At 52.8% G+C, this 11821-nt stretch overlaps 3 protein-coding genes across 3 annotated transcripts; 1 reads left to right on the forward strand and 2 right to left on the reverse strand.

Moving 5' to 3' along the window:
- Positions 1-2327: 2327 nt before the first annotated feature.
- On the reverse strand, positions 2328-4058 carry SMAC4_01327 (uncharacterized protein; the record flags this gene model as incomplete). Its single annotated transcript, XM_003352445.2, has 3 exons — positions 2328-3089; positions 3171-3255; positions 3353-4058. 3 exons carry the CDS (start codon positions 4056-4058, stop codon positions 2855-2857), a joined length of 1026 nt encoding a protein of 341 aa, XP_003352493.2. The 3' UTR covers positions 2328-2854.
- Positions 4059-4251: 193 nt separating this feature from the next.
- On the reverse strand, positions 4252-5742 carry SMAC4_01326 (uncharacterized protein). Its single transcript, XM_003352444.2, has 2 exons — positions 5370-5742; positions 4252-5280 (listed from the first exon to the last, which is right to left on the reverse strand). The coding sequence occupies exons 1-2, from the start codon at positions 5528-5530 to the stop codon at positions 4350-4352; spliced, it is 1092 nt and encodes a 363-aa protein (XP_003352492.1). The 5' UTR covers positions 5531-5742; the 3' UTR covers positions 4252-4349.
- A 1148-nt stretch (positions 5743-6890) lies between these two features.
- On the forward strand, positions 6891-11380 carry SMAC4_01325 (uncharacterized protein). Its single transcript, XM_066089569.1, has 7 exons — positions 6891-7964; positions 8021-8117; positions 8181-8434; positions 8491-8624; positions 8682-8810; positions 8862-9543; positions 9601-11380. Exons 1-7 carry the CDS (start codon positions 7589-7591, stop codon positions 10926-10928), a joined length of 3000 nt encoding a protein of 999 aa, XP_065945805.1. The 5' UTR covers positions 6891-7588; the 3' UTR covers positions 10929-11380.
- Positions 11381-11821: the final 441 nt, after the last annotated feature.

Consider the following 11821-nt stretch of genomic DNA (forward strand, 5'->3'; position numbering starts at 1 on the left):
TTGGCTGAAAGTCAGCATCCATTGACAACCCAACAGAGGTTGCTCGCAGTACAGGCAAGCCTCGTTACATTCAGTTGAAAAAAATCTCCAACTCACCCAATGTCCTCTTGTTGACGACACTACCCTCTCCAGCCATAACCAACAGCAGATAAACATGATGGCCTCACAGAAGCCCCTTTCGACGCCTCTGTACATCTATCTCTCTAACCAGTCTTATGTGAGCCAAGTTAACAGAACTCCAAGGTAAGGTAAGTAACTCAGAACCATGATCATCAATGAATGACAGACAAAACTCTCATTCCATCTCGTCATAGATCACCATCATCACCTTTGCCTGCTGCCCGACCTCAGTCAGATAGCTCATCATCATCATCATCATCATCTTTCGCTCAGTACCTTAGATTTCCCGTCCACGTCGATGTGATTTCCTCGCCCGCGCGCATACAAATGCAAGCACCTTACCTCTCTTCACCTCTTCGCTTCGCCCTTTTCGGCCCCTTTCTAGTTGAAACAATTTTGCTGGCCAAAGGAAGCGTGACACGTTTACAACAAACAAGCTGGGAGGGGAGGGGGATATGGAAAATGGAGTGATAATCATGAAGTATCGAGGGGACAACGGAGCCGAAACCGGGTCGAACCGAACCGAACCATACCGAACCATACCGAACCGAACGCGAACCGGGTCAGTCGAAAAGAACAGGGAATGAAATGAAGGGTGGAGGGAGGTTAGGCTGGAACCAGAAAGAACTGGGACAGAAAACAAGGACCGACCGGACAACACATCAATCCATCACAGCCGGGCGGTCGGTCGGCTGAAGGACCCCGGAGCCAGCCCGGCCCAGCCCGGCCCAGCCCAGCCCAGCCTAGCCCAGTCCGGTCCAGTTTCGGTTTCGTGTAAGGAAGTAAGTAAACCCGCCCAAGCCCAAGCCCATTAGGAAGGGATATATGGAGATGAAAGGGTGGGAAATAAGCCAGCCACGTCGACATAAAACACGTCCAGTCTCTGGAAACAGAACCTGGAACACAACGAATAGCAGTGGGAACTGACAGGCACCCGAGCAACACATTAACCACAGTCAGATCGGACAGTCGGCTGAGCGGCTGGAGGCAGCCCGGCCTGGTTCGGTTTGAGGTGGAAACGAGCCAGCCACGTCGACGGACAAGGTTTTGGAGAAAGTCATCAGGTTCATTAGAGGGCTGGTAAAACGCTCTCCGGGCTGGGATGAAACATGACGAAAGTCGTCACTCAGTGACCGCGGGCCGCACAAGGATCGACCGACTGACCGACTGACCAGCCTTCCAACATCATCAGCCATCATCAACCATACAATCACCAGGAAGGGAGGGGTGCGTGTGAGACACCTAAAAGCCACCTGGCCACGTCGACAGTTTCGGGTTTGAAATGGGTGAAGGAGTCATGGAGTATGGAGGGACATGGTAGAATTGGGAAGAAGTGTTGTCGTGGCGTTAGGCAGCGGGCGTGATGAAAAGCACTTGCATGGCAGAGTCGCGATGGGTGATGTGATGAGGTCGACAATTAAGGCCAACAGAGTCAAAAGTTGAAAGAGGCGGTCAGGGGTGTAGGGTCGGTCGGAGACCATGGTCACCAAGATCACCGTGGGAATACGCGAACATGGGGAAAACCCCAATGCCGGCCACATCGAGAGACCCGGCCGGGTCGGCCAAACGAGGGTCCCGAACCGAGCGAACTTTGTGAACGAAGAGATTAAATGGATGGACGAATGCAAAGAAACAGCATCCCATTTTGGGTAGATCACGAGAATGAGACAGGCTGGCCACATGTGTAGTAAGTAGGCTGTAAGGTCTAAGAAAAATGGTTTCATCTCAACATCTTTCTCAATTTCAACCTCCTTTTGTGTGGCCTCTCCGTCTTGGCTCTACTCTCTCTTTCGCGTAATAGCAGCTAAAATGTCTAGGAAGCAAGCATATGTTATACAATCGACAGAAAGTGAAAAGGAAAAAGGAAGTTTAACAAACCGGCTGGGGACCAAGCCAATCTCCTGGGACAAATATACAATAGGGGAAAATAGAATTGGTAAGTGATAAAAGGGATTCCAGCTGGGGAGAAATGGGCTGACAAAGAGACGAGATAAGCGAAACCGGACCGGAAGAGAGGGTTGCGATACCTTCGCATCTTCCTGCAATTTTGGGATGACCGTCGCTCCCCTGCCTCACTCTTTTTCTTTGCGAACGAGCTCTAGCAACTCGACCTCCGTCAGCTAAAGGGTGCAACTTCTGCGCTACTCGAGTAGGAGATCTGTTGCATTGCCGGGGTCAGTTTCCAACGGCGGTTCCCGGTTGTCCACAGCTCACACACCCAACGTTTGCTGCTGCGCAGTCACTTGTGTGAGTTTTGAAACGTATTTGGTGAGTTCGGTGAGAGCCAGAGAGAGCCGAACCAAGGAAGAAAAGGGGAGGAGGCGGCGAGAGGGATAGAACGGCAGAGAAAGAAGTCGGGCCAAAAATCTAAACGAGCAAGAAAAAAACAAGTGATCCCCGTTACGCCTTATGATTCTATTCCATGAAATCATTTCCCGTTCTTGTCTCTCTCTCTCTTCGCGCGGTATTCTGTCCCGTCCGTTCCCCCCAAAACTGGATTCCCTTTTTTCACCACTCTTTCTGACACACACGCACATGTACACACGCACACGTTTCGCACACGCGCACACACCTGCACACACAACCCTTTGCTGTCGGATATCAAGTAAGGCCTCTTTCCCATTTCTCGCGCGCGTGGGCCATTGGTGACTGAGGTTCGACCCAACACTCTAGTCTCTCGGGTTGACGTTCATTAAGCGGTGGTAGTTAATGATCGAGGAAGGTGAGAGTCCGTTTAGTGGGCGGCGGCGTGGGTGTGGCCGTGGTAGCCGATGAGCTTGAGGCGGCCGATCATCTCGCCAACGGTGAAGAAACCGAGGCACTCAGCGAGGAGGACACCAGCAGCGGCGACCTGTGTCCTAGAGATGTTGCGGACGTTCTGGAGGGGAGCACCGGCCTTGGAGAAGAAAGAGCCGGACTGGACGGACTTCACGAAGTTCTGGAAGTAGGTCTGGAAGGTGGAGACGGAGCTATATGATGAAGAAGAGGCATGTCAATAACCTAAAGGTTTCCAAGCATAGGTAGACAGGAAGCATCGGGAAGGAACATACGGAGGAGTCATGCTCTGGCCCCTGAAGACGATGCGGCCAAGCTCAGCAGCGACCTTGCTGTAGTAGATGACGAAGGGGGTCTGGCCTGTTGATGGGGGATAGGGAGGTCAGCCATTGAAGTGCCATTGGACGGTGTCACCCGGACGGGGTGACGCGGAAGGGGATGCGGGAGGGGGCCGTACGCTCAACGAAGGCAATGAGCTTGCCGGTACGGCCACCGACGCGGCCGAGGGTGCTGGAGAGGCCCTTGGCGTATTTGGCGAGAGCAGGGCCGGCGGCGGAGCTGACGCGGGAGAGACCCTCGGAAGCCTTGGTCGAGATCTCGGAGGCCTTAGCACCAGCCTGCTTAGCAGCCTCGGTAGCCTTCTGGGAGGTGGTAGACTCAAAGCGGACCGCGCGGCGGCCAAAGGTGAGGGCCGAGCGCCGGGAAACAAGGGCGAATGACATATTTGCGGATCGGATGAAGAAGACGACTGGCGAATTGGTCGGTGCAAGAGGGGGCCGGGCGGTCGGGGTCGCTGGCGGATATGCGGGGGAGGAAGGGGCCGGAGAAAGGATGTGGTGATGTCGGAGGAGAAAGTGAAGCCTTTGCCTGTGCAGGGGAGTGGAGAGAGTGAGGCGCACCGAGTGTGGTCGGGTGGTGTCCGGCTTGGTTCCGTGCTCGTTGTAGAGGGATATTGCGCAAACCTGCACACAGCCAAGGGCGAGCGGGAATTGCGGGTCGGGAAAAATTGGATGAAGCTCGGAAGACCTGCCAAGGCAAGTTTCGGTAAGCCATTGAGGCCAAGACGGCGCCCAGTTTGTCGGGTTAGGGTAAGGGTTATGCCACGGGGAGTCTGCCAGGGGCAGATGGTGTGCAAACAGGGGAGCCCTAGTTCCAGGCGCCATGACTTCATTGAAGAACGCCGTGGATTTCCATTCATCCCGTCTTTCTCTTATCGATAACGCAAAATGCAGTATCCGCATATGCCATCTTAACTTGTTGTCAAGAAAGGACATGCATTGAAGAAGGGGATCAAAACGTTCACTTTGACATCTCCAATTCGAAATCACCATGACGCGATGCAAGATATAAACTCAATTGCGATCCAGAAAAAAAATCAATTCGACAAATAACGCTAAACGCCTAACCCATGAACACTTTTCTTCTATTACACATGATACACCACCGCAACCCATTTACTCTAGACTCTGGATCTGCACCTTGATGGCGCCCGTCTTGGGATCCGAGGCCGTCTCGAACGCCTTGAGCGCATCCTCCAGCGGGAAACGGTGCGTCACCAGCCTGGTGAGGTCAACGAGGCCATTCTCGACCAGACGGATGGCTCTGGGCCAAGTGTTGCAGTAACGGTACTGAAACTGCAGGTCGACCTCGCGCACACTGGCGCGCATGAAGGGAATCTGGATCTCGTTCTTGCCCACGCCGATGACGAACACCTTACCGCCGAACTTGACGGCCCAGATAGCAGCCGCGATACTGCTCTCGACACCAGTGCACTCTAGAGCCACCGCAGGCTCGATCCCGCCAAAGCTCTCCACGATCTTCTTGGCCGACTCCTCAGCCGAAAGGCGCTCGACCTTGTGGGTGATGACCTCGGGGCAGATCTCCTTGGCGAACTTCAAGCGACCCTCGTCAATGTCGGTGATGACAAGAGGGCAGGCACCGGCGGCCTTGGCGCAGAGCATGGTGATCAGACCGATGGGACCGGCACCGCAGATGAGAACGGGGTCGCCTAGACGAACACTGGCTCTATGAAGACCGGCCAGCGCCACGGAAAGGGGCTCAAGCATGGCACCGTTCTCGTAGGACATGTTACCGATCTTGTGGCACCACACGGCAGGGTGGTTAACGTAGCGGCGGAGAAGGCCGGGCACGGGGGGTGTAGAGAGGAAGTCGACGCGCTCGCATCCGTTGTAACGGCCAGTCAGGCAAGGTTCGCAGGCGTTGCAGATGACTTGGGGCTCAATGGCAACCCTGTCGCCGACCTTGATGTTCTTGACGCTGGGGTGGACAGCAATGACCTCGCCCGCGGACTCGTGGCCCAGGACGTGGTCGCATTCGACGATCATGGGGCCGATGCAACCATGCTTCCAGAAGTGGACGTCGGACCTGTGATGATGAAGAGACACAAATTTGTCAGCTGCCGTCCTCATTTCTCAACAACATAACCAACTGGTAGGGGTTGGTTAGGTACTTACCCGCAAATTCCTGTGCTCCTGACGTAGATAGTGACTTCGCCCTCCTTCAGCTCCTCGCCCTTCTGGACACTCTCGAGGGAAGGAGAGGCCTCGCTGATCCACAGATCATGCTGAGGGTTGGTGAAAACGCCAATGTTGGCCTTGGAAGCGGTGGAAGCCATTGTGATTGGAATAAGCCCGAGGGGAATGTGTCTGAAGCTGTCAAAGAGTGTCGAGAAGTGTCACAACTGAAGTGAAGCTCGAGAGAAGAGTAGAGAGTGTGGGGTAGCGCGGGGTGAGAGGCGCAACTCCCTCTTTATACGCACGCACATCAGGCACAGGGAGCTAGGTACTGGCCGCCTCCTACCCGCTCTCCGCTCTCCCGGCCTGCCTCCATCCCGCGTAAACAAAAGTGCTGTGGAAGGGTGGGTTATCCTGAGCTCCGATTCGAGGCTTCGTTTATCTGGTAGATCTGGCGAGGGTCATGTGGATGAAGATAAAATTTGAGCGCCAGGAACCAAAGTCGTTCCAGCCCAGCCCAGGCTTTGAACCAGCCGTGGCGGTTGGTGATGGTTATAAACGCCCAAATGATGTCGCTGTTCAATGTCGCGATGGAGTCGACAGACATCCACTTGGACCCCGTATCGAGTTTAGGTCGGGTTCTGACTGTGTCCGCTGCGAGGTCTCCACTTTGAAAACAGGCACTTCGGGACTTGTTCACCTCGCCTTCAAGACTGCCGCAACATTTCACCTCTAGGAATTAGAGAGCTTTCTCTGATCCAAACAGGCGGGGGCTCACCAATCTTCTCAGATGGCCATGTCTCCAAATCTAAACCAACATCCGCTGCTCCGAAAAAGTGTTGGAGACAATGGACGTGAGCAACGTTCCATGTAAAGCTTGCGATGTCATGGGCGGGATGTGGGGTACTTTTCCCGCCTTTGACATTGAAGCTGGGAACCGGGAAAGAGCAGACCGAGCAGAACCCCACATGCATCGATGCGCACCAATGGGAAAGAGTCCATTCTTCGGGTTGAAGTTTTAACCCCGTGGGGTAGTCTCCACCACATTTCTTCAATTCGATATCATCCGTCACCTTCTCCTCCGCACCAAAACTCTCTCAATTGATGGTGAGGGCTCCTGGTGAGAAAGCACCATTTTCGATAAATTATTTAGACTGAAATTCCAAACGAGAGAACCTGAAATACGTGGCCAAGTCTCCCTTCTTTCTTGTGATACGGCGTTCACTAAAAAGATATGCAGCCACAGCACCTTTAACCCCCTTAGATGATGCCCCAATCTTGCTGCGTCGTTCCTGCCCTATGGTAGCTGATGGAAGATGGAAGGAATGTAGGTGGCTGCTCAGAGATATCTTCATGAAACAGAGGATCAAAGAAGAAAGAACCTCCTATGCTCCTACCATAACCGCCATCGGCTTGTTCCGTCTTCCCCTCACCAGTCAAGTTCCCGCCGACTTGCAGAATAATAAAGTGGGTCGATATAGCCTTCTCCGACTTCCGTCCACACTTCTTCCAGTAGCATTGGCCGCCTTTTTCTTCCCGGTCAACGTCTTCTCATATGAATTCATCTGCAGCCGATTAGAGATGCACCGATATACGGCCAAATGCCCCACGAATCATGCACCGGCTGCCGTCCCATCTGGTTCGCTCCAACCTGGAAACTCCAACATGCGAACCTGAAATGCCGCTGATCTTATCTCGTTCCTGCGCCTACCGTGCATCTCCCGCCTCTGCTTAACCATAAAATCCAGCATTGAGCCGGCATCCGATATGCACAACATGGCGCGGGGTCGCAATTGCTCAACAACACCACGGATGGGTGCCGTTCGGCTACGGCGTAACCAAGGGACTAGAAGACCAGGACACAAATGCGGCAGGATCCTCGATGGCGAGACCGGTGATCATCTTGGACAGTGGTGACCTCGGGACAGTGTATGCGGTATGCCCTCAAAAGCAGACGCGGGAAAACGCAGAAGGGGCTGGATGATGGCGGCCAACAAGGAGCAGCTGCACCAACTGGTATAACCGAGTTGCTCTTAGCAGGTACCCGTCTGTCGTCCGTGGGAGAATATCTGAGGTACGTATGACACCATGGACCGAGTTTGAACATATAAAAAATATAAGGTAATTCCTAATGCCTGGTTCCTGCGTCCCCATTCCATGTGGCTGCATCCTACAACTTGTCAATCTTACCTTGTGAACTTACAACAAAGGATTGCACCATGAGGTTGCTCTCCGTCCTGTCAGCCGTGTCCGTAACGGCAGGCCTAGGATACGCCGAGACCTTGAAGCCTCAGACACTTCTTCAGGATATCGTCACCTTCGATAACTCGTCACTCTTCATCAATGGCGAGCGGCTCATGATCTTTAGCGGCGAGGTCCATCCCTTCCGTTTGCCTGTTCCATCGCTATGGCTGGACATCTTCCAGAAGGTCAAGGCTCTCGGTCTCAATACTGTCTCTTTCTATCTCGACTGGGCATTACTCGAAGGAGAACCGGGAGTCTTGCGCGGTGAAGGCATCTTTGACTATTCAACCTTTTTTGAGGCGGCCAAAGAGGCGGACATCTACCTAATCGCAAGACCTGGACCCTACATCAGTAAGTTCTTTCCCACATGGAAACACCCCAAACGCAGCCTGTTAACAAGGCTGCAGATGCCGAGGCGTCCGGCGGCGGCTTCCCAGGTTGGCTCCAGAGAATCAAGGGACACCTAAGGACCGCAGACCCAGAATTCCTGAGTGCTACCGATAAGTGAGTGGGGAGCTTCAAGAATCAAACCCGTTCCCTACATGGCCTGAACTGACAAAATCAAAGCTATATCGCCAACATCGACAAGCTCATAGCCAAGTACCAGATTACCAACGGTGGCCCCATTATCCTCTACCAGCCCGAGAACGAGTATACCGGTGCAGCTGCAGGAATCAAATTCCCTGACCCTGATTACATGCAATATGTGATTGACCAGGCACGAGATGCTGGTATCGTGCTCCCTATGATGAGTAACGATGCTTCATGGAAGGGTGGTCACAACCTTCCTTGCTCAGGAAAAGGAGAGGTTGATATTTACGGTATGTAGGATCTTGACAAGATTTCAAGACATACGCTTAGCTTACAATGTGCTTAGGGCACGATGGGTATCCATTGGGTTTCGACTGCAAGAATCCCACAACATGGCCTCTGGGTGGTTTGATAACGCAGTACCGTACCCAGCACCTGAATTTTAGTGCTTCTACTCCGTACACTGTACCGGAGTTTCAGGTACGCTTTTCAACATGGTCTCAGAGGACAACACAAACAAGACTAATCGTTAAACAGGGAGGCAGTTTTGATCCATGGGGCGGATATGGCTTTGACCAGTGCGGGCAACTCATTAATCATGAGCAAGTCCGTGTCTTTTACAAGAACATGTTTGCTTCTGGCGTCACCATCTTTAACCTTTATATGGTATGCCACTCCCCAAGAACCGTCTCAAAGTTCCAAGGCTAACCCCTACAGATCTTCGGAGGCACCAACTGGGGTAACTTGGGACATCCGGGCGGCTACACCTCATACGACTATGCTGCTGCCATAGCCGAGGACCGTACCGTTTCTCGCGAGAAGTATTCGGAGTTGAAATTGGAAGCCAGCTTCCTCAAGGTTTCACCTGGATATCTCACAGCTACACCCGACATCAGCAACAAGACGGGCGTGTATAGCCCTAACATAGACATTACTGTGACTTCCCTCGTCAACTATACACCCAAGGGAGGCTCGTTCTACGTTGTTCGACACACTGATTACCAGACACTTGCTTCAACCCCATACACACTCTCGCTGCCGACCTCAGCTGGGAACCTGAGCATTCCCATCCTTGGTAGTTCCCTCACACTAGGCAGGCGAGACAGCAAAGTTCACGTAACGGATTATCCCGTCGGCGACCACAAGTTGATCTACTCGACAGCTGAGATCTTCACTTGGCAGAAGTTCAGCGATAGAACGGTATTGGTCGTGTATGGTGGTGAAGGCGAAACCCATGAGCTGGCAATTGCCGACGTATTCAAGTGGAAGTCGACAGGTCCACCAGTACAGGTGAAGACGGTCAAGAAGGATGCGAGGAAATCGTTCACCGCCGTGCAGTGGAAGACGAACTCAGAGAGGAGGATCTTCAAGGCAGGAAATCTGCACATCTACCTTCTTGGTTGGTTCCACCTAAACCCCGATCTTTCGAAGTGTCTCATTGCTGACAGATAACCAGATCGTAACTCTGCCTACAACTACTGGGCACCCCAAATCGCAGATACATCATCCTCCTTGATTGTTAATGGTGGATATCTCATCAGATCCGCTTCCATCAATGGCGCTTCTCTGTCACTTCAAGCCGATTTCAACACCACAACCACACTCGAACTCATTGGTGTGCCTCGTGGTGTTTCCAAGCTACAAATCAACGGCGAGACTACCAAATATCGAATAGACTCCGAAGGCAACTACATCGTCAAGATCAGCTACAAGGTCCCAACCCTTTTCCTCCCCGACCTTTCCAAGGCCAAATGGTCCTACATCGACTCCCTACCCGAGATCCAACCCGACTACGATGACTCAGCCTGGCCCTCTGCCAACTTGAAATCCACCAATAACACCTACGTCGGGCCCCTCAAGACCCCGGCCTCCCTCTACGCCTCCGACTACGGCTTCCACACAGGTGCCTTGCTCTTCCGTGGTCACTTCACCGCCACCGGTGCCGAAACAAAGCTTTACATCTCCACTATCGGCGGCAGCGCCTTCGGCTCCTCGGTCTGGCTCAACAACTCCTTCGTAGGCAGCTGGCGCGGAAGCGGCGCGGCCTCGGTGCACAACGACACTTACAACCTCCCGTCTCCACTCGTTGCAGGCGAGAATTACGTTTTCACCATGCTGGTCGACAACATGGGTCTGGACGAGGATTGGACAGTCGGCGACGACACCATGAAGCGTCCGCGGGGCATCCTGGACTACTCCCTCTTCACCTCCACCAACATTTCAGTCCCCAAATCCGACATCACCTGGAAACTCACCGGCAACCTAGGCGGCGAACAATACCGCGATAAAGCCCGCGGTCCTCTAAACGAAGGCGGTCTCTACGTCGAGAGACAAGGTTACCACCTGCCTTCACCTCCCGCCTCCGCTTCTTCGTCCAGCTCTATCCCATTCACAGGCATCTCCCAACCAGGCGTAGCCTTCTACACCACCTCATTCCCCCTTTCCCTCCCCTCCTCTGAGTATGACATCCCACTGAGCTTCGTCCTCGACAACCCTACCTCATTCGAGTCAGGAACAGAATACAGAGCCTGGCTGTACGTCAACGGTTTCCAATACGGCCGGTACGTAAGTCATATTGGTCCGCAGACCAGTTTCCCTGTGCCTGAGGGGATATTGAATTATAATGGTGAGAATTGGGTGGGAGTGGTGGTTTGGGCTACGGGGAAGAAGGGGGCGAAGGTGCCGGGGTTGAAGTTGGAGGCCGGGACGCCGGTTAGGACGGGGAGGAAAGAGGTGGAGGTTGTGGATGGGGGTGGTTGGGAAAGAAGGACCGGCGCTTATTGAGATGGTGAGTGATACGTGGAAGAAGTGGTGGTGGTGGTGTTGAGTAAACAGAGTCTATGCTGTGAGTGGGTGAATGGTGCGGTGGTTATTGTTCTCGTTAGCTTCAGTAGGCTCCCATCGTTTGGTTGACTGGTATGTCAACAAATCATTTGAACGATCTGGTTTGTTATCATGTCCAATCTCCTTCGTTAAGTTTTGTATTCATGCTGTATTGCAGACGTGGGTGGGTTCCTATACCTTGAACAGCGACCGTTGGGTAAACCTTGTCATGCCATATCAGTGCAAACACTGGCCATTAAGTAAAAATAAAGGTTCGACATCGACCAAGTAGGTAGCAATGCGAGCGACGTTTCCAGGTCGATTTCCGCGCCGTTTTGAGGCATATAACGATCTTGATATACCTACGTACGTAACCAGGTAGATACGACGGTACAATTTAATTATCTGCCGAGAAAACGTGCCTATTCCTGTTCATTCCCGGCTCAATGTAACCTTGCCATTCAACGCCACCACCCACACAAGACTTCATCTGGATGCTACGGGATGCACTGCGACTTGGAACGACGATGAAAACTTTACCTTAATCTTGCTTTTCGGTCGGTCAGGAACCGACGACGCTTTTGATATTTTGTTTTCTCCCCTTTGAGCGAGCGTGGTGTTTTTTTTTTTTGTTTTTTTTTTGGGGGGGGGGGGGGGGGGGGGGGGGGGGGGGGTGTTTGTATAGAACGAACAGGAGTTTTGGTGGACTGTAATTTCCCCCAACTTGAGTGAAGGTTGGTGCTACACATGATATAGAAAGCTTTCTATAGCTGTTATATGTCGTAACGGACTATGACAAGAAGTCTTGATATAGTGCAGGTAAGGCAGGCAGGTAGCTTCATGCTGGTTGAAAC

This window comes from Sordaria macrospora, chromosome 1, assembly GCF_033870435.1.
Source record: "Sordaria macrospora chromosome 1, complete sequence".
NCBI classification, from domain to species: domain Eukaryota; kingdom Fungi; phylum Ascomycota; class Sordariomycetes; order Sordariales; family Sordariaceae; genus Sordaria; species Sordaria macrospora.